Here is a 17657-nt window from a genome sequence, read left to right as displayed (position 1 = left end):
TGCGCTCATGGATTGTGAGTTGCGAGTGCGGTCGAGGTGATTCTGGAGCAGGTATAATGGTGATAGGGCGAGCGTCCGATGCTGGTGCGAGAAGTCAGTCTGATTGTGACAGTAGTCGTAACGAGAGGTTTCGTTGTATCGCCAACTGCCTCGAGTGCAACCGAAGCAAGATGGCTGTTGAAGAATAGTTCTTGAGCAAAATTCTGGGCTGGCGGTGTCGTGCCGAACAGCGTCGTGTCGAATGGCGTTGCGTAGAATGATACCGCTAGTAGTGAACTGCGCTATGGCAAGATGAAATTATAACTTCTACTATGTTATGGATGTCCCCAGAGGAAACTAGTATTTTACGTTAGAAAATGGTAGCAACCAGCGTTGTTGAGTGCTCTTTGTTTCATTTGGCCAAAATGTGATTAATCTGGCCGCGAATTATGATACTACGAGGCGGCGTGTGCAGTGATGCAGTGGCCGGCAGCCACGATCTCTTGTGAAGCAACGGCAACCGAATGTATAAGTACCCTCGTACTTTTCACTCTTCTTGAGAATATCGAGAATCAAAAACAGGACAATCCCAACTTGGACCTACACTGATCCAACCTGTCACGAACATAATACCTGGTTCCCTACTATCTGCGAGCGTGTCTTCAACACAATCAAGCAGGAAACTAGAATGAATCGCAAACCCTCCGCACAAAGACCCACGACAACGGACACTTCTTTGCCAGCCCAGAGCCCAACAGTTCCGCCAGACCAGCCTATCCCCTCCGCAACGAAGCAGAAGCCCAAAACGCCCGCAGGCAAACCAGTCGACGTGGACCGAAACACGGCAATGCATAGAGCTGCCAAGCTCGAGGCGACCAAGTATCTTATTCGCAGTAGTAGCGATGATGATGACGACGACGACGAGCCTGCGTGGGAAACCGACGCCGACGGCGACGTGGTTATGACTGACGCGCCGGATATGGAGTATGCGCTGCTCCTCGTCGAGTACATTAAGCAGTTGGTTCCGGAAAAGTTGGAAAAGTAATAGTTGGTGTTATCGATGTTGGACTGTCATTTACTGCGGAACTAGGTATTTTGGAGTTCGTCGAATCAAGAGACACTGAGATGTAGATAAATAGCTCTTGTGAGTAGTTGTAGCCTACCAACCCCCGTTCGGACAAGTTGCCATGCTGAACCAGTTTTGCGTCTTCCAGCCGCAGCAAGATCCGTCGCCGCCGCCTTTGCCAGTCTGTGTTATTGCAGGTCAGTGAACCGGTCGGACGTATTGGGCTCTTGCTAATAACAGGAAATAGGGTAGAAACGAAGAACTTACACATTTTCCTTTGTCGCACGCGTAGTTGATGCCGTTGTTCCACATGCAGGATTTTCCGTTACATATCTTGAAAATGTGTCAGTTTGTTACTTAAAACATAGTGGGGATATTTAGGGGTTGCCGTACGCCGTAGACTGCCCAGTTTCTTGGGCACGCTTTTTGATCGCCGACTGGTCCGCTTTCGATGAGTGGTGCTGGGGGATTTGCGCCGGCGTTCACGGCTGCTGTGGTGAATGCCATGGCGAGTATGGATGTGGTCTTCATGTGTTTGGTGGAAACTAGGATTCACGGATGGAAGGTTATTTATTGACTGGTAGTAGTGGGATTGACAATGGTTTCAAGTAATTGAACAAAGTAAATTCGTTCTAAATTCCTTGAGCTATCTCCGACAGTCAGCTTTGGAACTTTTGTAGTCTTCCAAGCGTTCAGATGTTGCCATGGTTTTGGGAAACTTACCGGCGCAGCAGACTTACGTGCGCCGGTTCTTCAATCCCCCCGGGCCGGCACCGCCGTTCGGACCCACTCCGGACCGCCGGTGGACCCCACCTAGGTAGGCAAGGATATCTGTACAGCTGAGAAACCCCGGTTGCTCAAAGTAAACCCCGCTTTCCTTCCGCGAACTCTCCCCAGCAGTGCTGACACGGGACAGCGTCCCCAGCATATCATGTACCACGAAAGTAATATCGTGGAGGAATCCCAAGTGTCTGGTCAGCGGCTGGGTAAGTTTATCACATTCCGAAACCATTCGTGAACCCCACTAATGCCTGCAGGATACACTGGCGCCGCCACACTCCCACGGCTGCATAACGCCAACAGGGAGCTGCGCCTCTTTACCTTACTACCTGGTGTCCTCGAAAGTCCTATAAAAGGACGGTTTTCCATCGCGGATGTGGATGAGAAGCCCTCGTATCAGTGCATCTCCTACGCCTGGGGGAACGCGCAGGACGCCAGAGAAATTAGTATCCAAGGCCACCCATTCAGGGTCACCGAATCTCTTCTCGCGGCCCTAATTCGCATCCGTCGTGAACATGAACCAGTTACTCTGTGGGCCGACGCAATATGCATCGACCAGGAGAACAGCGTGGAAAAGTCGTTGCAGGTCAACATGATGTTCGACATCTACAGCAACTGCACCAACTGCTTCATCTGGCTGGGCGAAATAGACACTAATTTCCCCGGACTGACACTCGAGAATGCGAGACTGGCGCTGGAGACAATCGAGTTCCTGGCCGGACTCGGTATATCGGACAACCTGCCCTCAAGCTTGTCAACTCTCGAGGCACGCCAAGGTGCAGGGCTGGCAATCTGGTATCTGCTTGCTCCCGCATGGTGGTCACGCATCTGGACCTTGCAGGAGTGCATCGCTTCACGCGAGGCGACTGTCCTTTGGGGTCCGCTGTCCATCTCCTGGGCAGCCATGCTGGGCGCAGCAGACAAGGTGATCGCACCCTGGGTCCAAGAGGAATCCCAGTTTGCAAGGTCAGGCCATCTGGGGGATCTCCACCAAGTCATTGACTTTTCATCCATCGTACGGCCGCTTCTGTTAGTCAGAAACAAGATGAAAGCAAGCGAGGCCATGATGGACAACAACCTCCTGCACGTCTTTTGGCGCTTTAACCAGCGCCAGGCCACGGACCCGCGGGATAGGGTGTATGCTTTGTTGCCGTTTACAGCCGGGCTCTTACGCAGCGTCAAGTCGAGTGATTACGGGTTGAGCACCGGGGAGCTGTACGGTCGAGTGACGGTGGATCTCATACGATTTGGTCATTGTTTGAACCCGCTTATCGGACGCCCGCCGGAGGAAGCCGTTCCATTGGAAGAACCGTCCTGGGTATTAAACTGGCAACGCATAGCTGATGTGACTGGGGACAACAATTTTTGGGTCTCTGATTGCTTTTATCACAGATTTGACGCGGCACATGGTCTCCCTGGAATAGATATGGACTGCATGACTTCGGAAGACGGCCGCCAACTTGTTTTGCAGGGCTTTTGTGTTGGGAAAGTCGCCATCACGGGAGTTGCGCCTAACGACTCACCTGGAACTGACGCCTCTTCTAAAGATTACGAACCAAAATCTTTGCTGGAGCGGTGGGAGAGGTATGTAAAGGGTGACATATTAAACCTCTTGGAAAGGCAGAAGGAGCTGCCTCATGGAGACGCGGGCCGACTGTTGCAACTGAATCGCGAAGTTGCCGATGTGGTGAACGGCATGATGATATCCGACAAGGAGCCTGACCCCGGCGTTCTGGGTCGGTCTTTGAGGGAGGCTTGGAAGGAGAGTTACCTCCACAATGGGAAGCGGGACTTGTTCGTCACGGAATGTCGCAAGTTTGGTCTTGCTCCTTGCACAATGAAACCTGGTGATGAGGTGTGGGTTCTGAGCCATGGACGTATGCCGATTTTACTGAGACCGGTTGATGCATTTGGATTAAATGTAGGTGATAGTACTGATGCTACATCAAAAATACCACAGAAAGCTGGTAGTTACCGGCTTGTTGGAGAGTGCTATGTGCATGGGATCATGCAGGGCGAGGCCGTGGAGGAGGGAATTACGGCTTTAAAAACCGTCACTCTATGCTAGTGATCAATCATATAAAGTAGATACCTGATTAAAATCCAATTAAACCACTATTAGATCAATGCCTGATGAGAATACTACGGAAAAGGGGCTGGTTCACATCCGCCTTTCTCATTTACCAACGGGGACGAGCGCTATGCATGTGGCAGGCAATTGATCAATGTTTGGTAACACTACTTCCAAGTTTATTTGATATAGAACGGCCTCTGTTCGAGACCCCCTTTAAGGACTTTATGCGCGTACCAACCGCCTTCCATGAGTCCGTCCACATAACACTCGCCAATGACCACCCACATCGACTTGTTGTCCTCCTCATGACTAACGACCTTTCTCAGCACTACCGGGACCGAACACCCAATCAGAATACAGATGGCATCGCCCTCCCTAGCTATACGAGGCAGAAATCCCATTGACTCCTCAGTGACCGCAAATCTGCGCTCACCCGAGAGCATAAACTCCGCAGAGACCAATACGTCCTCGTCTGTCTCGCACGTCAAGTCAAGTCTGGTTTCTTCGGCATTGCTTCCCATCGGGAGAATCTTTCTCGCGGTCTCAATCCAATCGTTGGACGGGGGGTCAATGTCCGTGAACCACGCGGAACCCTTACGAATGATCCGCCTCATGCCGGTGAGTGTGCGGAAGAACGCATCCGGCAGCCCCTCGGTGTCCGCGTTTTCCAGGCCGGGAACTTCATTCCAAACTGCACCCCCGCCGCGGACTAGGATCTCAACACTATTGTGCCTGCGGCTGATGTGCAAGTCGGGCCCGAATGCTTTCACGGTGTCGGCGATGAATCCGTTCAACACCATCAGGCCGCCGAGAGTAGTGAACTCGCTCGCGACACCAATTGTAGAACCTCCGGATGCCCGGTATACAGCGCTGGGGAACTTGCGAAACTGATGGCCGGGAGTATGGCTGGAGCCAACAGTCTTCATACAGGACGAGCAGTAATCGTAATTACCACAGTCGACACATCTGTATTGCGCACCGCGGAGTTTTTCGTCGCAGCCATCGCAGCTGAAGCCCAGCCAGGGCCCATGGTTTCCCGCAGACAAAGGCTGTCCAAAAGTCGTCAGGGACTTGGTGTTGTAGCCAAAAGCGAGGCCAGGACTGGTGTCGTCGGTGGATTCTAGCGTCCCGTACCAAGGTACCCAGCTCGTCAAGTCCATTTTGCGCTGGCTCAAGGTCGGCATTGCGCGGCAGATAATGTCCGCGCTGTTCGCAGTCCGCATGATTTGCCAAGTTGCTCGAGCATAAACCTCACCGGCCGTCGCCTTTTCAGAGTAGTCTGGGATCCAGTCCTGCGCGTCACTCGCCATTGACAAAAAGGCATAGATGCCATCCCTAGGGTCGTAGGACTCGAAGCTGACGAAACCGTCTACCAGCATTTCCAGTGTCAAGATGTCGCCCTGTTCTACTGCCTTGGTGATACTATTGAGGTGTTTGAGAGATTCTAGCCGATCTGGAGTTACTCCAGTAACTAGCGGTTTCCTGCCACTCAATGTAAGGTCGCCATGGTCCAGCCTGTTTTCCTTTGTGAGCCCGCCCTCGAGATGGCGACCGAAACGATCCATTTGTGCAATCAGCGGCATTAAATGGTCACTGCAGAAGTCCCTGTCGCCGAGATATATGTGCTTATGCGCTGACAAGACGAACTCTTGAACAATCCAGCGACGAGAGAACCAAGGCCGGCAGATGAGATCCCACAAAGCTTTCCAGGCACTCGATCGGTTTGCACTCTCCTTGAAGAACACGGTGGCTTGCTCGGCTTCTATGTCCCTCCATTCCTCGATGAAGTCCAAGGCCTCGTCGCTGTTTTCTGACTTATCTCCCAACCAAATGCGAAGTTTTCTCCCCCGGTATACTTGGTCCATGTGGCGTACCTGGTAAGCCTTCTCGTGGTTATCTTCTTGGTTGATGCAGATCGCATCCACCCATATGAGCAGAATGTTCTCTTCGTCACGGAACCGCCTGAGCATGGTTTCCAGATTAGGGCGGATGGCAAAGTGCTGGAAACCTGCGCCGTCAGAGGCATCACCCAGGCCTATCAGCCACATTTCGGACGTTGGGTCTTGATTTCCCCAGGTATATGAAACTGGGTTGAAGGCAGGGGCATTGCTTCGACGGACGTGGAGTAAGCCTGCTTGGAGAGGGGCTTGCTTGTCTGTTGCTGGGAGAAGCAGCAGCAGACGCAGGCAATCTGCGGGATCGTCAAGGCTTTTGTAGACGTACTTCTTAGAGCTCATGGGAATGTCTCTGATATCATCGACCTCTTCGTGCCAGACGGTATAGGATTCCCGCGGGGGAGTGCTATCCTTCTTTTGCTCCATCTTGCGTTGTCACGTAAGGGTAAGTACAGCTGCGTAGACGTAGTGATACAGCATTCATATAACTCAGGTAAGGCTCCAGGCTTCAGCTTCTAGAAACGAAAATGGTCTTCATGGATGTCAGCAGTGCGGCCTTTAACTCGCTCGCAGGTCAGTGGCACAGCATCCACGTTCTTGTCCGCCATTGGCCAATCAAACAACCGTATTGATCCATATCGACAAGGATTAATTTACAGGGTTCTACATTAAGATGTTGAGGACCTCTCGGCGTCTTCTACCGCTGGCTCCGGTTTCCTGGTGTGTGAGCATGTCCGCTCTGCTCTAACGTCTTGGAATATGACGATTACCCATGATGTTGAAGACAGTTCCGACATCTCCCTGACCATAGTGACTAGTATATCATGTTGCATTGCGTATGCTGGCAAGGTTACATCTAGGCACCCTTCGTGCTCTCCTTATCAACCCTACTCTTAATTAGACGCCACGACCAGACTCTCTGCTCTGCCTGCCTTGGAATTGAGATATCGATTTCTGCAAAAGAAGACATTATCAGTGAACAAGTTCATAGGCTATGATCGGAAAGCCCCGCGAAAGCCTACCTCTCATCGGCCCAGTACATCACATACCACCCGGCCACCATCGGCGGCGCAAAGTACCAAACCTGGCTAGCGAAACGTCTCCATACATTGAATATGGCGTTATGAGCGGCGCCAGCTAGCGGGTTCAACCGGTTCGGCGCAATTCCGTATGTTATGATGCCTCGCTGCTTCTGTCCTCCTGGTTGTGATTCAGCTTTCAGTACCTGAGTCGAAGCTAGCATGAACAGATTAAGACAGCTTAACATACCAATATTACCCCACCAGCCTTTCCATCTATTACGTAGAAAAATGTCAGTCAGCCATACAGAAGTGGTCCTGTTAGGTTGTTGATATGTGTGTTGATGTAGGGCAAGCGACTTACACGCCATATCTTCCCACGGGGACGTGTGGGCCTGACTGAAGGGACTGTGTCGGTCTCATTTTGTTGAAGCTGGCAATCTGGATATTTCACAGTCATTGGGAAGCAAGAAGGGTTCGTTGCATGTTTTAACGCCCCGATTCGTGCTGTTGAAGGTTTGCCGCCTCGGATTCGGCCCTCGGAGTCGGGTTAGGAATCCCGTTATGAGTGTCATAGCCCGAGAACATGAGTCTCCACTGAGGCTTACAATCCGTCTAGAAAGAAATTCAATAATTTATCAGCGGTCTTATCCTGGTGCAACTCGATGTACTCATTTCCCCTTCGGTTCCTGTTCGAAGTTGATCTGACTCGGCTCCAAGGTCGCCGGATCACTATATCGCTGGCCCTTAAAGCCTTCATTATGATGGCACAGATAGCTTGCTACTCTATTCAGGCTGTAATAAGACAAAGGATATATGTTGATCAGTTTTCTAGGCCATTAGAGCTGTGAGCGCCCTGTAAAGGCACCTAATCACTGAATGAACTTGGGGAGTGTTTTGGTCATGACCTTAACTTTTACACCACAACACGCCTGAAGAACCTACTTTCTTTTGAAAATCATCGGCTGGGTGTGACCTCACATCTCTATTGCCAGCATAGGGTCATTCCACCCTACATCCGGAAACTCGCAAGCCCAGAAAGCCCCTACCATGTCCAAGTCGCCTTCATCAATGGAAGAGGCAGGCATCTCTTGTAATGTTGGCTGATCCTTGACCATTTCCATGAGAATATCAGCTGCATGATCTATCGCCTCGCGGCCCCGTTGTGCCATTGCGTTCTCAACTGGGTTACCCTTCATCGTAGCCTCAATATTGGAGAGGATAACAGCGAAGAAAACATAGTCTTTGACGTTCTCTTGCCCAGCTCTGATGCGCTGCTCCGTCAATCTTATGCCTGCGCGAAGCAACCAAAGCTCTTCCGCGATGCGGAGCGCCGACCCCGTCTCAAGGATATCTTTCTCCGCCACAAGGGAACCAAGATGTACGGCGATGACACTTGTTGCAATGTGCTGCGCCGTTCTGAACGGCCCCGAACCGCAGAGAGCCAAGCGCATAAAGTCTGTACACTGCTCTGCGACCCCAGAAGTCGCCCGCATTACTTCCGATAACGGCTCGTCTAGTTGCGATAGCGGAAGGGTGAGATAGGAAAGCTTCATAGCGGCGTCGACGCATGTCTTGTGAGAGTGGCAAAACGCTGGATCCGACATGGCGACGTACGGCATGTGGAGGTTGAAAACGTAGCGAATAAGCACCATGTCGCAAAGCTGATGCTGGAACTGTGACGTTTTTGGGTGGAATGCGTGGAGAGTACTGATGAGAGACTGGCGCGCAGCCCTCAGCTGTGAGCTTAGATGCAACACAGTTGTGTACTCCGTCTCTGGCTTAATCCTGCTCCAGTGCTTAGATATAGACAGCCTGAGGGGAATGGAGCGTCCTAAGGCTATCTGAATCGACGCGTCTGTGAAAGACTTCTGGTCTTTGACAACTATAGGAGCGTCCTTGTCCGGCCCGATCTGATCATCATCAACGTTAGAAGGAAGCTCGCAGTCGTAGTCGTCTTGTGAGATAAGGGCTGGCTGGCCAGAATCAATGCTTGAATCAAGAACGAGCTCCAGTATTACTGTCCACAGGCGACGGCGCATTTCGGCTTGGAATATCGACATGCGCGGTAGCCTCGCCGGATCGCGATGAAGCCCTATGCACATGGCAGCACGGAGGAGAGTCCCGCCAAGGATCCATACCCGATCGCCGTAGATCGATTCTGTTGCCTGCTGAGCTAGAAGAAGTAAGCACATAACCTGGACACCGGTAATGGTTGTACGTCTTTTCTCTGAAGAATCTAGCCATTCTTGAGCCTCGTAAATCCACTGAAGAGCGTATGAGCGCATCGAAAAGGTATCGTCGTGGATGCATGCTCCGAGCGCCAGGCACAGCTGGAATACTATGATGAAAGTTGAGCTTGATCCATTGGGATTCAGTAGAAAGCCTTCGTACTCCAATTTCAAGGTTGGTACGTGAAAAATACGATACACGGTCTCGAATGTGCGGAGATAGTTGCCAAACAACTGATCCGACGTAGTTTGATCCGGTAGGTGTGACCCATATTGTCCAGGTATTCGCAAGAGAAGACGTTGAGCCTTGAGACTCTCTCCTAATGCTTTGCAGCGTTGAAGGCCTTGCCAGCAGTCTCCCTGCTTAGATACTTCCTGATCTAACCATTTCAGAGTCGGCAGAGACTGTTCATTGTCAAAAAATACATCAATAACATAACCTCCTAAGCTGACTCACCAACATTGCTGAATGTAGCCAATGACCCGGCGGGAGGTATCTTGACTTGGCCATCAACATGGTAGGCGGAGCCGACAAATCCGTCAACGAGCCGATGGTGGGGGACTTCTCTGCCGGCTCAGGTCGGGCATTATCCGGCACGTTTGCCGGTGATGCGGCGACAACCGCCGTATCTCCACTCCATGCAGGTGTGGGAGTCTTGGTGACAAGAACACTACCGAGAGATGACGAATGCCATACCCTAGTCTCAGATGGAGATTGACCTGGTTCTGAGGATTTCGCAGCAGGCCTAGGGGGCCGGGAAATGACTGCTTGCTCGGGCTCGGGCTGTGTTGAACATTGTGGTAGCGGGCTGGCATGAGAATCGGGAACAGTCTGCGACCGCACTGCAGCCAATGGCTCTGGGTAGATGCATATCCTATCCTTCGACCTCTGGCAACTGGTGCAAGGGCGTTGGTGATCGCACTTGAGCTTCCTCTTTCGGCATTGGGTACATGCAAGAGCTCGTCGGCGTCGGCTACGACGCTGTGTCTGAGAATCCGTATCCATTGTGTTGTCTCCTTCTTCTCCGTGCCTTTTCTTGGTAGAGACTAAGCTGTAAAAGATGAAGTTGCAGCCATGGACTGGGACAACGGGATGGGAACGGGCTTCGGGGACGGACTCGGGCTCGGACTCGGGCTTGGAGTCCAGAATGTGGGCCTCAGCGCGCCTTTGTCCGAGCCTCTGATGCTAACGGCAAGCGGCAATGTTGTTGATGATCATGACATTCCATCGCCCAATATTCATTCACGTCAAGTTTGTTTAGTCGGCTTGACTAGAATCATGACAGTAAAAAAATAATATGAGGCCACTGAAAAGGCGACATTGTTAATCTTACTACAGATTTGTGATGGCAGCCTATCAATGCTTTGCCCGCAAGCAATTGAAGCCAACAGTTGAACTAGGAAACTGGCTCAAGCTTTGATGGCAGTAAAAAGTTGATTTCTTTGAATTGTTTTTATAATCGAGAGTCACATTTAAAAACAAATTCTCTAAGGCACCACACATAACTTGAATGATCAAAATCTTTGTACGCCGAGCCATGTAGGAACAGCGTCGTTCTACTACCAAACTAACTCGCCCATCATATGAACCCGAGAACCCAAAGTGAACCTTCCTCCTCAAGCCTTAGCCAATCTCACAAAACACTGCCTTGGCTTAACAGTCAAACCATCATACCCGTTATAGCAAGAAAGCTCAGGGGGGCATGACTGTAGCTTAAAGTCCCAGAACAAAAGTACCGTAAGCATCCGGAGCTCTAGATACGCCAGTCTTCGTCCGAAGCAAGCTCTCGGCCCCAATCCAAACGCCATATGTGGTCCGGCCATGGCATCAAAGACCATGTGGTCGGGATTGTCGGTTGACGGCACAAGCCATCGGTCAGGTTGGAAGTCGGCCGCGGGATACGGAGAGGATTCCCAGCTTCGAATGCGACTCGCGGCGTCGAGTGCTGTTTTTGTGCGCTTTGTATCTGGAATCTCAAAGGCCGGCTTCATGATGCTTTCACCGATGGTGACAAGGACGACGGTGGTGTCTTTGGGGATATGATGGCCCAGAACAGTGGTGTCTTTCAAGGCCTGTCGGTCCGCGACAGAAGTCGTTCCTGCGCAGCGAAGAATCTCCTCTATGGTGGCGTCGAGGTACGGAATACTGGTTTTCATTATCTCCTCATACGTTGGCTGCCTGTTCTCCTCTGCGGCCAGGGAAAAATGGTTTCGGAGCGCGTCGCGTAACTTGACCTGGGCATCTTGGTGGTCTGTAAGATACTTGAGGCCCCATGCGAATGCGGTGGCGGTCGTCTCATGCCCTGCCATCAAGAAACCAAAGATCTGTATTTCCAATTTGCGTAAGCATCTTTTCTCTCAACTATCACAGCGACGAGCTGCAACATACCTCGCTATGCATCCCCGGGGACTTGAACATCGGCTCTCTTCCTTCTTTCTCGGCAAAGAGCTTCTCCCTGTACATCATATGCTCTACTGCGGAGGAAATAGGCTCTTCTGTCTCAAGCTTTCGGATGGCAAGGTCGATTTCGCGGTTTATGAAATTGTCTCGAATCTGTTTCGCCTCTTTAATCCGTCGTGTTTGGTGAAGATACCAGCTCGTTAATCTTGGGCTCATGGCCTTCCTCGTTCCCTCTATGGTTTCGGCCAGCGTCAAAATGGCTTTGACGACCCTGTTTTCTTTTTCCCCTGGGAAAATAACAGGCGCGTCCGAGTCCGGCGGTTGTTCGATGTCTCTCAGCGATGAAATCAGCTCAAGGCGGGCCGGTATCGACATGTGAGCAAAAGAACCGCCGAATGAGAACGAGAAAACAGCATCGAGAGAACCATAGTAAATGTCATCGAAGGCGGCAAAGGGGTGGCCTCTGGCAAGACGCGTCTTGTGCTCCCAAAGCTCAGCTACCTTTACAACGTTCTGGTAGATCAGCTCCGCTGCGACGTTGTGAAGGAAATTCGGGGTCATGAGGTCTTGTAACCACTTGCGCTGCCTCTTATACAGAGGATTTTGAGTCTTCATCAGCATGTGGAACTGCGGGAAAAGAGGCCCAAAAATGTAGTCCAAGCTGTCTGCCCGATCAAAGTCCCTGGTGCGTCGCATACTGATGTCTTCGGCTTCGCGGAAATCTGCGAGGACAACCAAGGGGCGAGAGAAGGGTCGCACCCACAGCTGGACTATCGGAGATTGCAGTTGCTCACACTGTTGTGCGACCCATCGCCATATTGAGATGTCATGTTTCTGGCTCTCCAGAAGAGCGGGTATGTCACCCATGATCTGCCGGGCTGCATCTTTGTTATAGGGGATGCCAGGTATGGGTTTAGGTAAAAGATAAAGATAGAGAGCGTAGCATGAGATTGCCACCAACCCAACAATGAAGGGATTTGTAAAAAGAGCCAGTGCGACTGAAGCCATGGTATGCAATAGCTGTGTGAGGGTTCGTATGTATAATTTTTCTGCTCCAGCGAGAGTTAAACATCTTCGATGGGGAGACAAGTGCAACCAGATTTTATATTGACGAATACTGCAGCAAAATTCGGCATTTCCAATTTTACTATTGTGTTTAACTCGTACTATTGAATTCATTCCGTTGTGGACGGACTTGTTGACCGAGGAAGAAGTCTGATTCGGAGTCCGAGTTCGGTTTGCTCCTCCGTGAGAGAAAAGGCAGTCCATACCGCCTGAACAGCACCCACTGCCATTATTAATGATTTATAGATTTCATTTAGTCCCTGGAACCCGACGTTGTTATTTGCATGGAGCACAGTCAAGGTGGTTGCTCCAACGTTTGTCTCCATGCCCAGATTCCCCCACCTTACCCGAGGACTCCCCTGGATAACAAGACCACCACAACCATCTAAGGCAATTACACAACACAAAAAATTGATTCTCTCTTGTTCCAAGAAGAGAAAAAAGCTGGACGATCAGGGAATCGAACCCTGGACCACTCACATGCTAAGCGAGTATTATACCACTAAACCAATCGCCCCGCAGATGTTCTGTATGGCGTTGATATCGTATATGGAGTAACGGGGCCGACGAATGCAGTCTAGCTGCGATAGGACGCCCCAGCTCTCGTGGCGTTTCAGCTGATACCTGCTTTTTCATAACTGGTACGACGAGAGTCTGTGAATAAGTAAGCAAGCCGTCCCGAGGTCCCTTGGATGCAAGTATTCCAGTGCTGCTGGTCACGTCAACTCATGATGCAATGCCATTCATTACCGACTCGAAAAATCCCCCCAAAATAATGAGAGCAAAGAGCACAAAACTCCAGGCTAGATAAAGACTCGCACGCCGTTACCAATCCGTGATCCAGATCCATGCTCGTTTCGTTCCTCAAACTTGCAGAAAATGGGTTGCCCTTTCATGCCTCGCATATTACATAAGACCGTGAATGCATTAAACACGCAACTCGACAGCAATCTTGTCGTTCTCGCTCACGACCTGGCCCTCGTTTGGCTTGTTTCTCCGCTTTTCCAGCTCGCTCTCGACAATGGACCGGATGAGCTGGACTGTCAATTCCGTGCCCCTAGCCACTGACTCCTCAGACGCGTCGGACGGCACGTGGAGGAAGACCACGCGGCGGTGCTTCTGCTGCTTCCAGAGATGTGCGAGACTGGAGAAGTAGATGAAGTCGCAGAGGTAGAGCCCCGCGTCTTCAGATATGCGGAGATCGGAGCCCTCCTGCGGCATCGTCAGCACTGATAACTAGTATTTCCGCCGCACTATCCGTCCTTCGTTGCTTCGGAAGCATGAGAGGGAAACGGTGGCTGGCGATAGAGAGCGCTTACCGGGCTATGTCCCTTCCACCGGTCCAACACATCGCCCAAATCGAAATTCGTCTCGAGTTCAGTGGGCATTCCGTACCAAACCCAATCCTCGCCTTCCCTCTTCTTCCTGTCTTCATCCTCCAGCAACTTGCCGTCGACGTCCGGAAACGCGTATCCTTCGCGGTGTCCGCGGCGCTCGATTGAGTAGAACAGCCTCGGGCCTGCCATGCCGATGTGCACCATGGCATCTATGCGCGGGTGCTTCGCCGGGTCCCATAGCTGCGGAACAAGAGCGCGGACAGTCTGGTAGTTTACGCGGACGGCTTCGGGGTGGACGAGGATCCGAACGGGGGGTAGGGGGCGAGCTGATGTTGAGGAAGGGTGGTCTTTGGGGTTCTTAGCACGAAGAGGAGGGAGGTAGGACGGAAGAGAATGGGCGATTTCCCATGACGGATTAACGGGGTATTGGGCCTTGAAGGGCTGTGAGAATTGATTGGGTTACGTTAGCCTAATTCCTGAATTGGGAGGAACGAATATTCGAGGAAGGGAAAGTTGACGGCGGGTAAGAAGCCCCCCCCCCCCCCCCCCTCGCGCCGGCCGGGTGCCCCGAGCAAATAATCAGAACATTGTCGTTTGTATGGCGGGGCAGACGACCGGTGTGAGGGGCAATCGGGTGACGGAGATGATAGTGGATAACGTACGCCGAAGCCGGTGACGAGCACCGTGAACTCTTCCTGAGAGTCGATTTGGGACCCCATGGCGCCGATATTTGCAGTCGCGAAAGCTGGCCCGGTAACTGAAGAGAGGTTTGTAACAATGGTAATTAGTCGTGGTAGTGGTGGTTGGTGGTTGTTTTACGGAACCTCGACCGTCTTCCCCAGTGCTGATTGTCTCGCGATTATGTACTTCCCCTGTGGCCATTCTAGAAGTGGGATTGCTTGCGCTGTAGGGCGGGGTCGCAGCGCTAAATGCCTGGGCAAGTCTGGCGGCAGACAGGGAATGCCGCCCTGCACTAAGGGACAGGGGGGGTGGACGCCGCACCGCACGAACATTGCGGGGGCACCAAGATCCGAAGCGAGCCTAGATGTGTGTCTACCTGCCTTTTAAAGACGACACCACATCAAAGCCAGTCAAAGTGTTTATCAACGGATAGATAATCTTGCCACAAGGTCTTTCACAAGAGAGCTTTCTCCATCAAGTCTTGGTGGATTGGCCATTCACAAATGACCATGCGGGAAGTTCTATGCGGGCTGGGCGGGAGACTACAGGTCTAGAACGTGGAAAACGTGTGATCAAACAGTCCACTCCAGGAGACAATCTAGGATGGGTGATGCTGTGCCACGAGGATACCGGGGGGCACGGGTAAAAATAAAAAAGCAGCACATGGCAAACTTAACTGGAGGCCGGGATAGCCACAGCAGAGCAGACCGGTTGTGTTGAGAAAACTTTACACTTCAACTTTCGTCCAAAACTGTCACTGCTGAGCATGGCATCTAGTCAAGAGATCCTGAATTCATGCTACCATCTATCTGAAGCAGCTCGTCTATCTTTTTCGTCGTATCTAGTGCGCAGAGCACCTCTGCCGGTGCGGGTATCAATTCTTTTTGTCTTTTTTTGGTATCCAGTCTTGGTCCAACCATGGCTGTACATATGTAATCGTAACGTCAAAAAAGCGAACTCACGTCAAGCCCAAATGCGGCTCATCGAGAATCCTAATCCCTCCAGTTTCATCGTATTCGACCCGTCCTTGATCGACGGCGGTCCTCATCTCCTCCCGGAGAACAGTTTTCTCTCCCGTTGCGGGATTCCATTCCCAACCTTCGCGCATCCACATCCACCGCAGACATGCCCGAAGCTCCTTGTCATCGGGACGCACGCGCATCCACTCAGGTTGGAAATTAGAGGCTGCACCCTTCCCGTTCCAGTCTTGAGCGCGCCCAAGGAGCTCGTCGCGGCAGAATATGCGCCAGCTATCGAGTGCATACTTGCCTTGTGTGAAGTGGCCCATTTCCCATGAGTCCTCTGCTTCTCCTGCGGGCCCTACGGTGGCGTCTTCGTTGGCGTCCTCGTCAAGATCTTGAGACCGAAAGGTAAGGGGCTGGACGTCTCGTCTATCGTAGTTCTTCACCCTGTAGGTCTTTCCTGCCATAGGTGGCTTTTCCAACCACAACCGTGCATAACGTTGTATTGCTGCTGTCCGAACAACAGAAAGCCCCAAATGATGTATCATGCTCGTGATAGTAGCCGTTGCCTCGGGATCAGCCAAGGCAGTCGGCGACGGGAAACGCTCTTTGATCTTGCGGAACGTAGGAATGGCCAATGTTCCGGCTGTCTTTACCAGGAATGTGACGACAACCAGGAGCCAAAATGGTTCATGAGCAAACTCTTCTTGAATGAGACCGAATTGAGGTGCTGACAATGTTGGGAAGGGAATAGTTGAGACGACACCTGCAATCCATTTCTTGGGTGACTGCTTGATCTGTGGTTGATTAAAAAAAGGTGATTTTACAGTAGTCTTCCGTTTCGGTGAAGTGTCTTCTAATCCTCGGATTTGATTCGTCTCAAATCCACCGGGGACAGTAATCCGGATGGGATCATCGGAGGTGAGCTGTTGCGGGGGCTTGGCGAGGATGGCGTGTCTGCCCGGAGATCCCTCGCTGTCTGCGGGCCGCTGCCTTTTAAAGCGCCGGCATCGTCGCCATCTTCGCCGTCCGTTTGCCCGGTAATTCTAGCGCCGCGGCTAGATCGTAGCGGGTCTGAAGCACCTGCCCTCAAGGCCTCATTCTCGACAGATCGCTTGCGGGGTGTGCTGCGTGGTGTAGCAATACCATTGCGGACGATTGCCGAAGTACTGGTTTGTACACTACTAGCGGCCGGAGATGCTGATTGCTGGGGCGCTTGTTCGTCCGCCGAATGCGCAAAGTAGTGGGATGTGGACGGCTTGGGCGCGGTTCGCTGTCGCTTGACTCGCTGTCTGGGTTCTGCCTCAACTGCGTCATCCTCACGCTCACGCTTCGAAACTCCCTCTCGCTTGATAATTCGCTCCACGCCCCGCACGACAGGCTGCTCAGCAATGATGCCTGACCGATGAGCCCGAAGAAGAGCGGCCAGATTTTTGATGGACTGATCTGTAGCTGCCCAACCCTTGCGCAGCTTCTCGTCGGCTAGTGTGGCCTCATTGGCTCGTGGCACAAAGGCTAGAACATCTCGTGCATCCAGGTTTGAGGCTGCCGGGCTTCTTTCCCTGATTGAAGCCGCACATTCGAGCATCAGATGCCAGTCCTCGAAGCCGCTAAACAGGCAGAGGTCGTAAACGGCGAGCTTCTCTTCCCAGGGCGTGCCAGGGGCGGCCAAGACATCAAGGAGAAACGGCTTGTCGTAGTCGGATACGTCAAAGCCGACGAAGAGGTCGTCTGCTAGTGCATGCGCCATTGCTGCTAGTGTGGATGGGTCTGATGGGACGGAAATGCTGGTGTCGTGGAATTGAGTGCGTAAAGAATTGGGCAGGAAGAAAAAGTTTTGCAGTTGCGAGAGATATTTGAGGAGGGAGATGAAATGTTCCGGAGATAGGTTTTGAGGTGCAGCGAAAGGCACCCGTTAGACCTGGAGGACCTGAGGTTGAAGCTCCGGAGAAAGGGACGGGATTTCTTCAGCTAGGGGTGAAAGACTAGGGTCATTGAGGGCACCATTGTCCGTGGTAGGTGGTCAATGGCATCCAATTGTAGTGTCAAAGAGAAAGAAAAAAAAAAATCATGCATGGGAAGAAACCTGAAATGCGCAGTGGCAGCTGCAAATAGAAGTATCCTGCATTTTGGGGACGGTGCTGGTGAGGTGAGGTAGCTGGAGCTC

General features: G+C 51.8%; 7 protein-coding genes across 7 annotated transcripts; 1 reads left to right on the top strand and 6 right to left on the bottom strand.

Moving 5' to 3' along the window:
* Window positions 1-1976: 1976 nt before the first annotated feature.
* CTRU02_205823 (heterokaryon incompatibility protein) lies at window positions 1977-3893 on the top strand (the record flags this gene model as incomplete). Its single annotated transcript, XM_036722889.1, has 2 exons — window positions 1977-2031; window positions 2083-3893. The coding sequence occupies 2 exons, from the start codon at window positions 1977-1979 to the stop codon at window positions 3891-3893; spliced, it is 1866 nt and encodes a 621-aa protein (XP_036585187.1).
* A 182-nt stretch (window positions 3894-4075) lies between these two features.
* Window positions 4076-6220, bottom strand: CTRU02_205822 (uncharacterized protein; the record flags this gene model as incomplete). Its single annotated transcript, XM_036722888.1, has 1 exon — window positions 4076-6220. The coding sequence occupies one exon, from the start codon at window positions 6218-6220 to the stop codon at window positions 4076-4078; it is 2145 nt and encodes a 714-aa protein (XP_036585186.1).
* Window positions 6221-6812: 592 nt separating this feature from the next.
* Window positions 6813-7236, bottom strand: CTRU02_205821 (UcrQ family protein; the record flags this gene model as incomplete). The annotated part of the gene is made up of 2 exons (XM_036722887.1): window positions 6813-7020; window positions 7178-7236. 2 exons carry the CDS (start codon window positions 7234-7236, stop codon window positions 6813-6815), a joined length of 267 nt encoding a protein of 88 aa, XP_036585185.1.
* Window positions 7237-7790: 554 nt separating this feature from the next.
* Window positions 7791-10050, bottom strand: CTRU02_205820 (C6 zinc finger domain-containing protein; the record flags this gene model as incomplete). Its single annotated transcript, XM_036722886.1, has 2 exons — window positions 7791-9449; window positions 9502-10050. The coding sequence occupies 2 exons, from the start codon at window positions 10048-10050 to the stop codon at window positions 7791-7793; spliced, it is 2208 nt and encodes a 735-aa protein (XP_036585184.1).
* A 611-nt stretch (window positions 10051-10661) lies between these two features.
* Window positions 10662-12453, bottom strand: CTRU02_205819 (cytochrome p450 monooxygenase; the record flags this gene model as incomplete). Its single annotated transcript, XM_036722885.1, has 2 exons — window positions 10662-11369; window positions 11434-12453. 2 exons carry the CDS (start codon window positions 12451-12453, stop codon window positions 10662-10664), a joined length of 1728 nt encoding a protein of 575 aa, XP_036585183.1.
* A 984-nt stretch (window positions 12454-13437) lies between these two features.
* On the bottom strand, window positions 13438-14566 carry CTRU02_205818 (Pyroglutamyl-peptidase 1; the record flags this gene model as incomplete). The annotated part of the gene is made up of 3 exons (XM_036722884.2): window positions 13438-13722; window positions 13830-14288; window positions 14510-14566. The coding sequence occupies 3 exons, from the start codon at window positions 14564-14566 to the stop codon at window positions 13438-13440; spliced, it is 801 nt and encodes a 266-aa protein (XP_036585182.2).
* Window positions 14567-15486: 920 nt separating this feature from the next.
* Window positions 15487-17240, bottom strand: CTRU02_205817 (methyl-CpG binding domain-containing protein 4; the record flags this gene model as incomplete). Its single annotated transcript, XM_070204622.1, has 2 exons — window positions 15487-16479; window positions 16578-17240. 2 exons carry the CDS (start codon window positions 17238-17240, stop codon window positions 15487-15489), a joined length of 1656 nt encoding a protein of 551 aa, XP_070061726.1.
* Window positions 17241-17657: the final 417 nt, after the last annotated feature.

Source organism: Colletotrichum truncatum (assembly GCF_014235925.2).
Source record: "Colletotrichum truncatum strain CMES1059 chromosome Unknown Contig_0003, whole genome shotgun sequence".
Classification (NCBI taxonomy): domain Eukaryota; kingdom Fungi; phylum Ascomycota; class Sordariomycetes; order Glomerellales; family Glomerellaceae; genus Colletotrichum; species Colletotrichum truncatum.
This window is presented reverse-complemented; position numbering and strand designations above follow the sequence as displayed.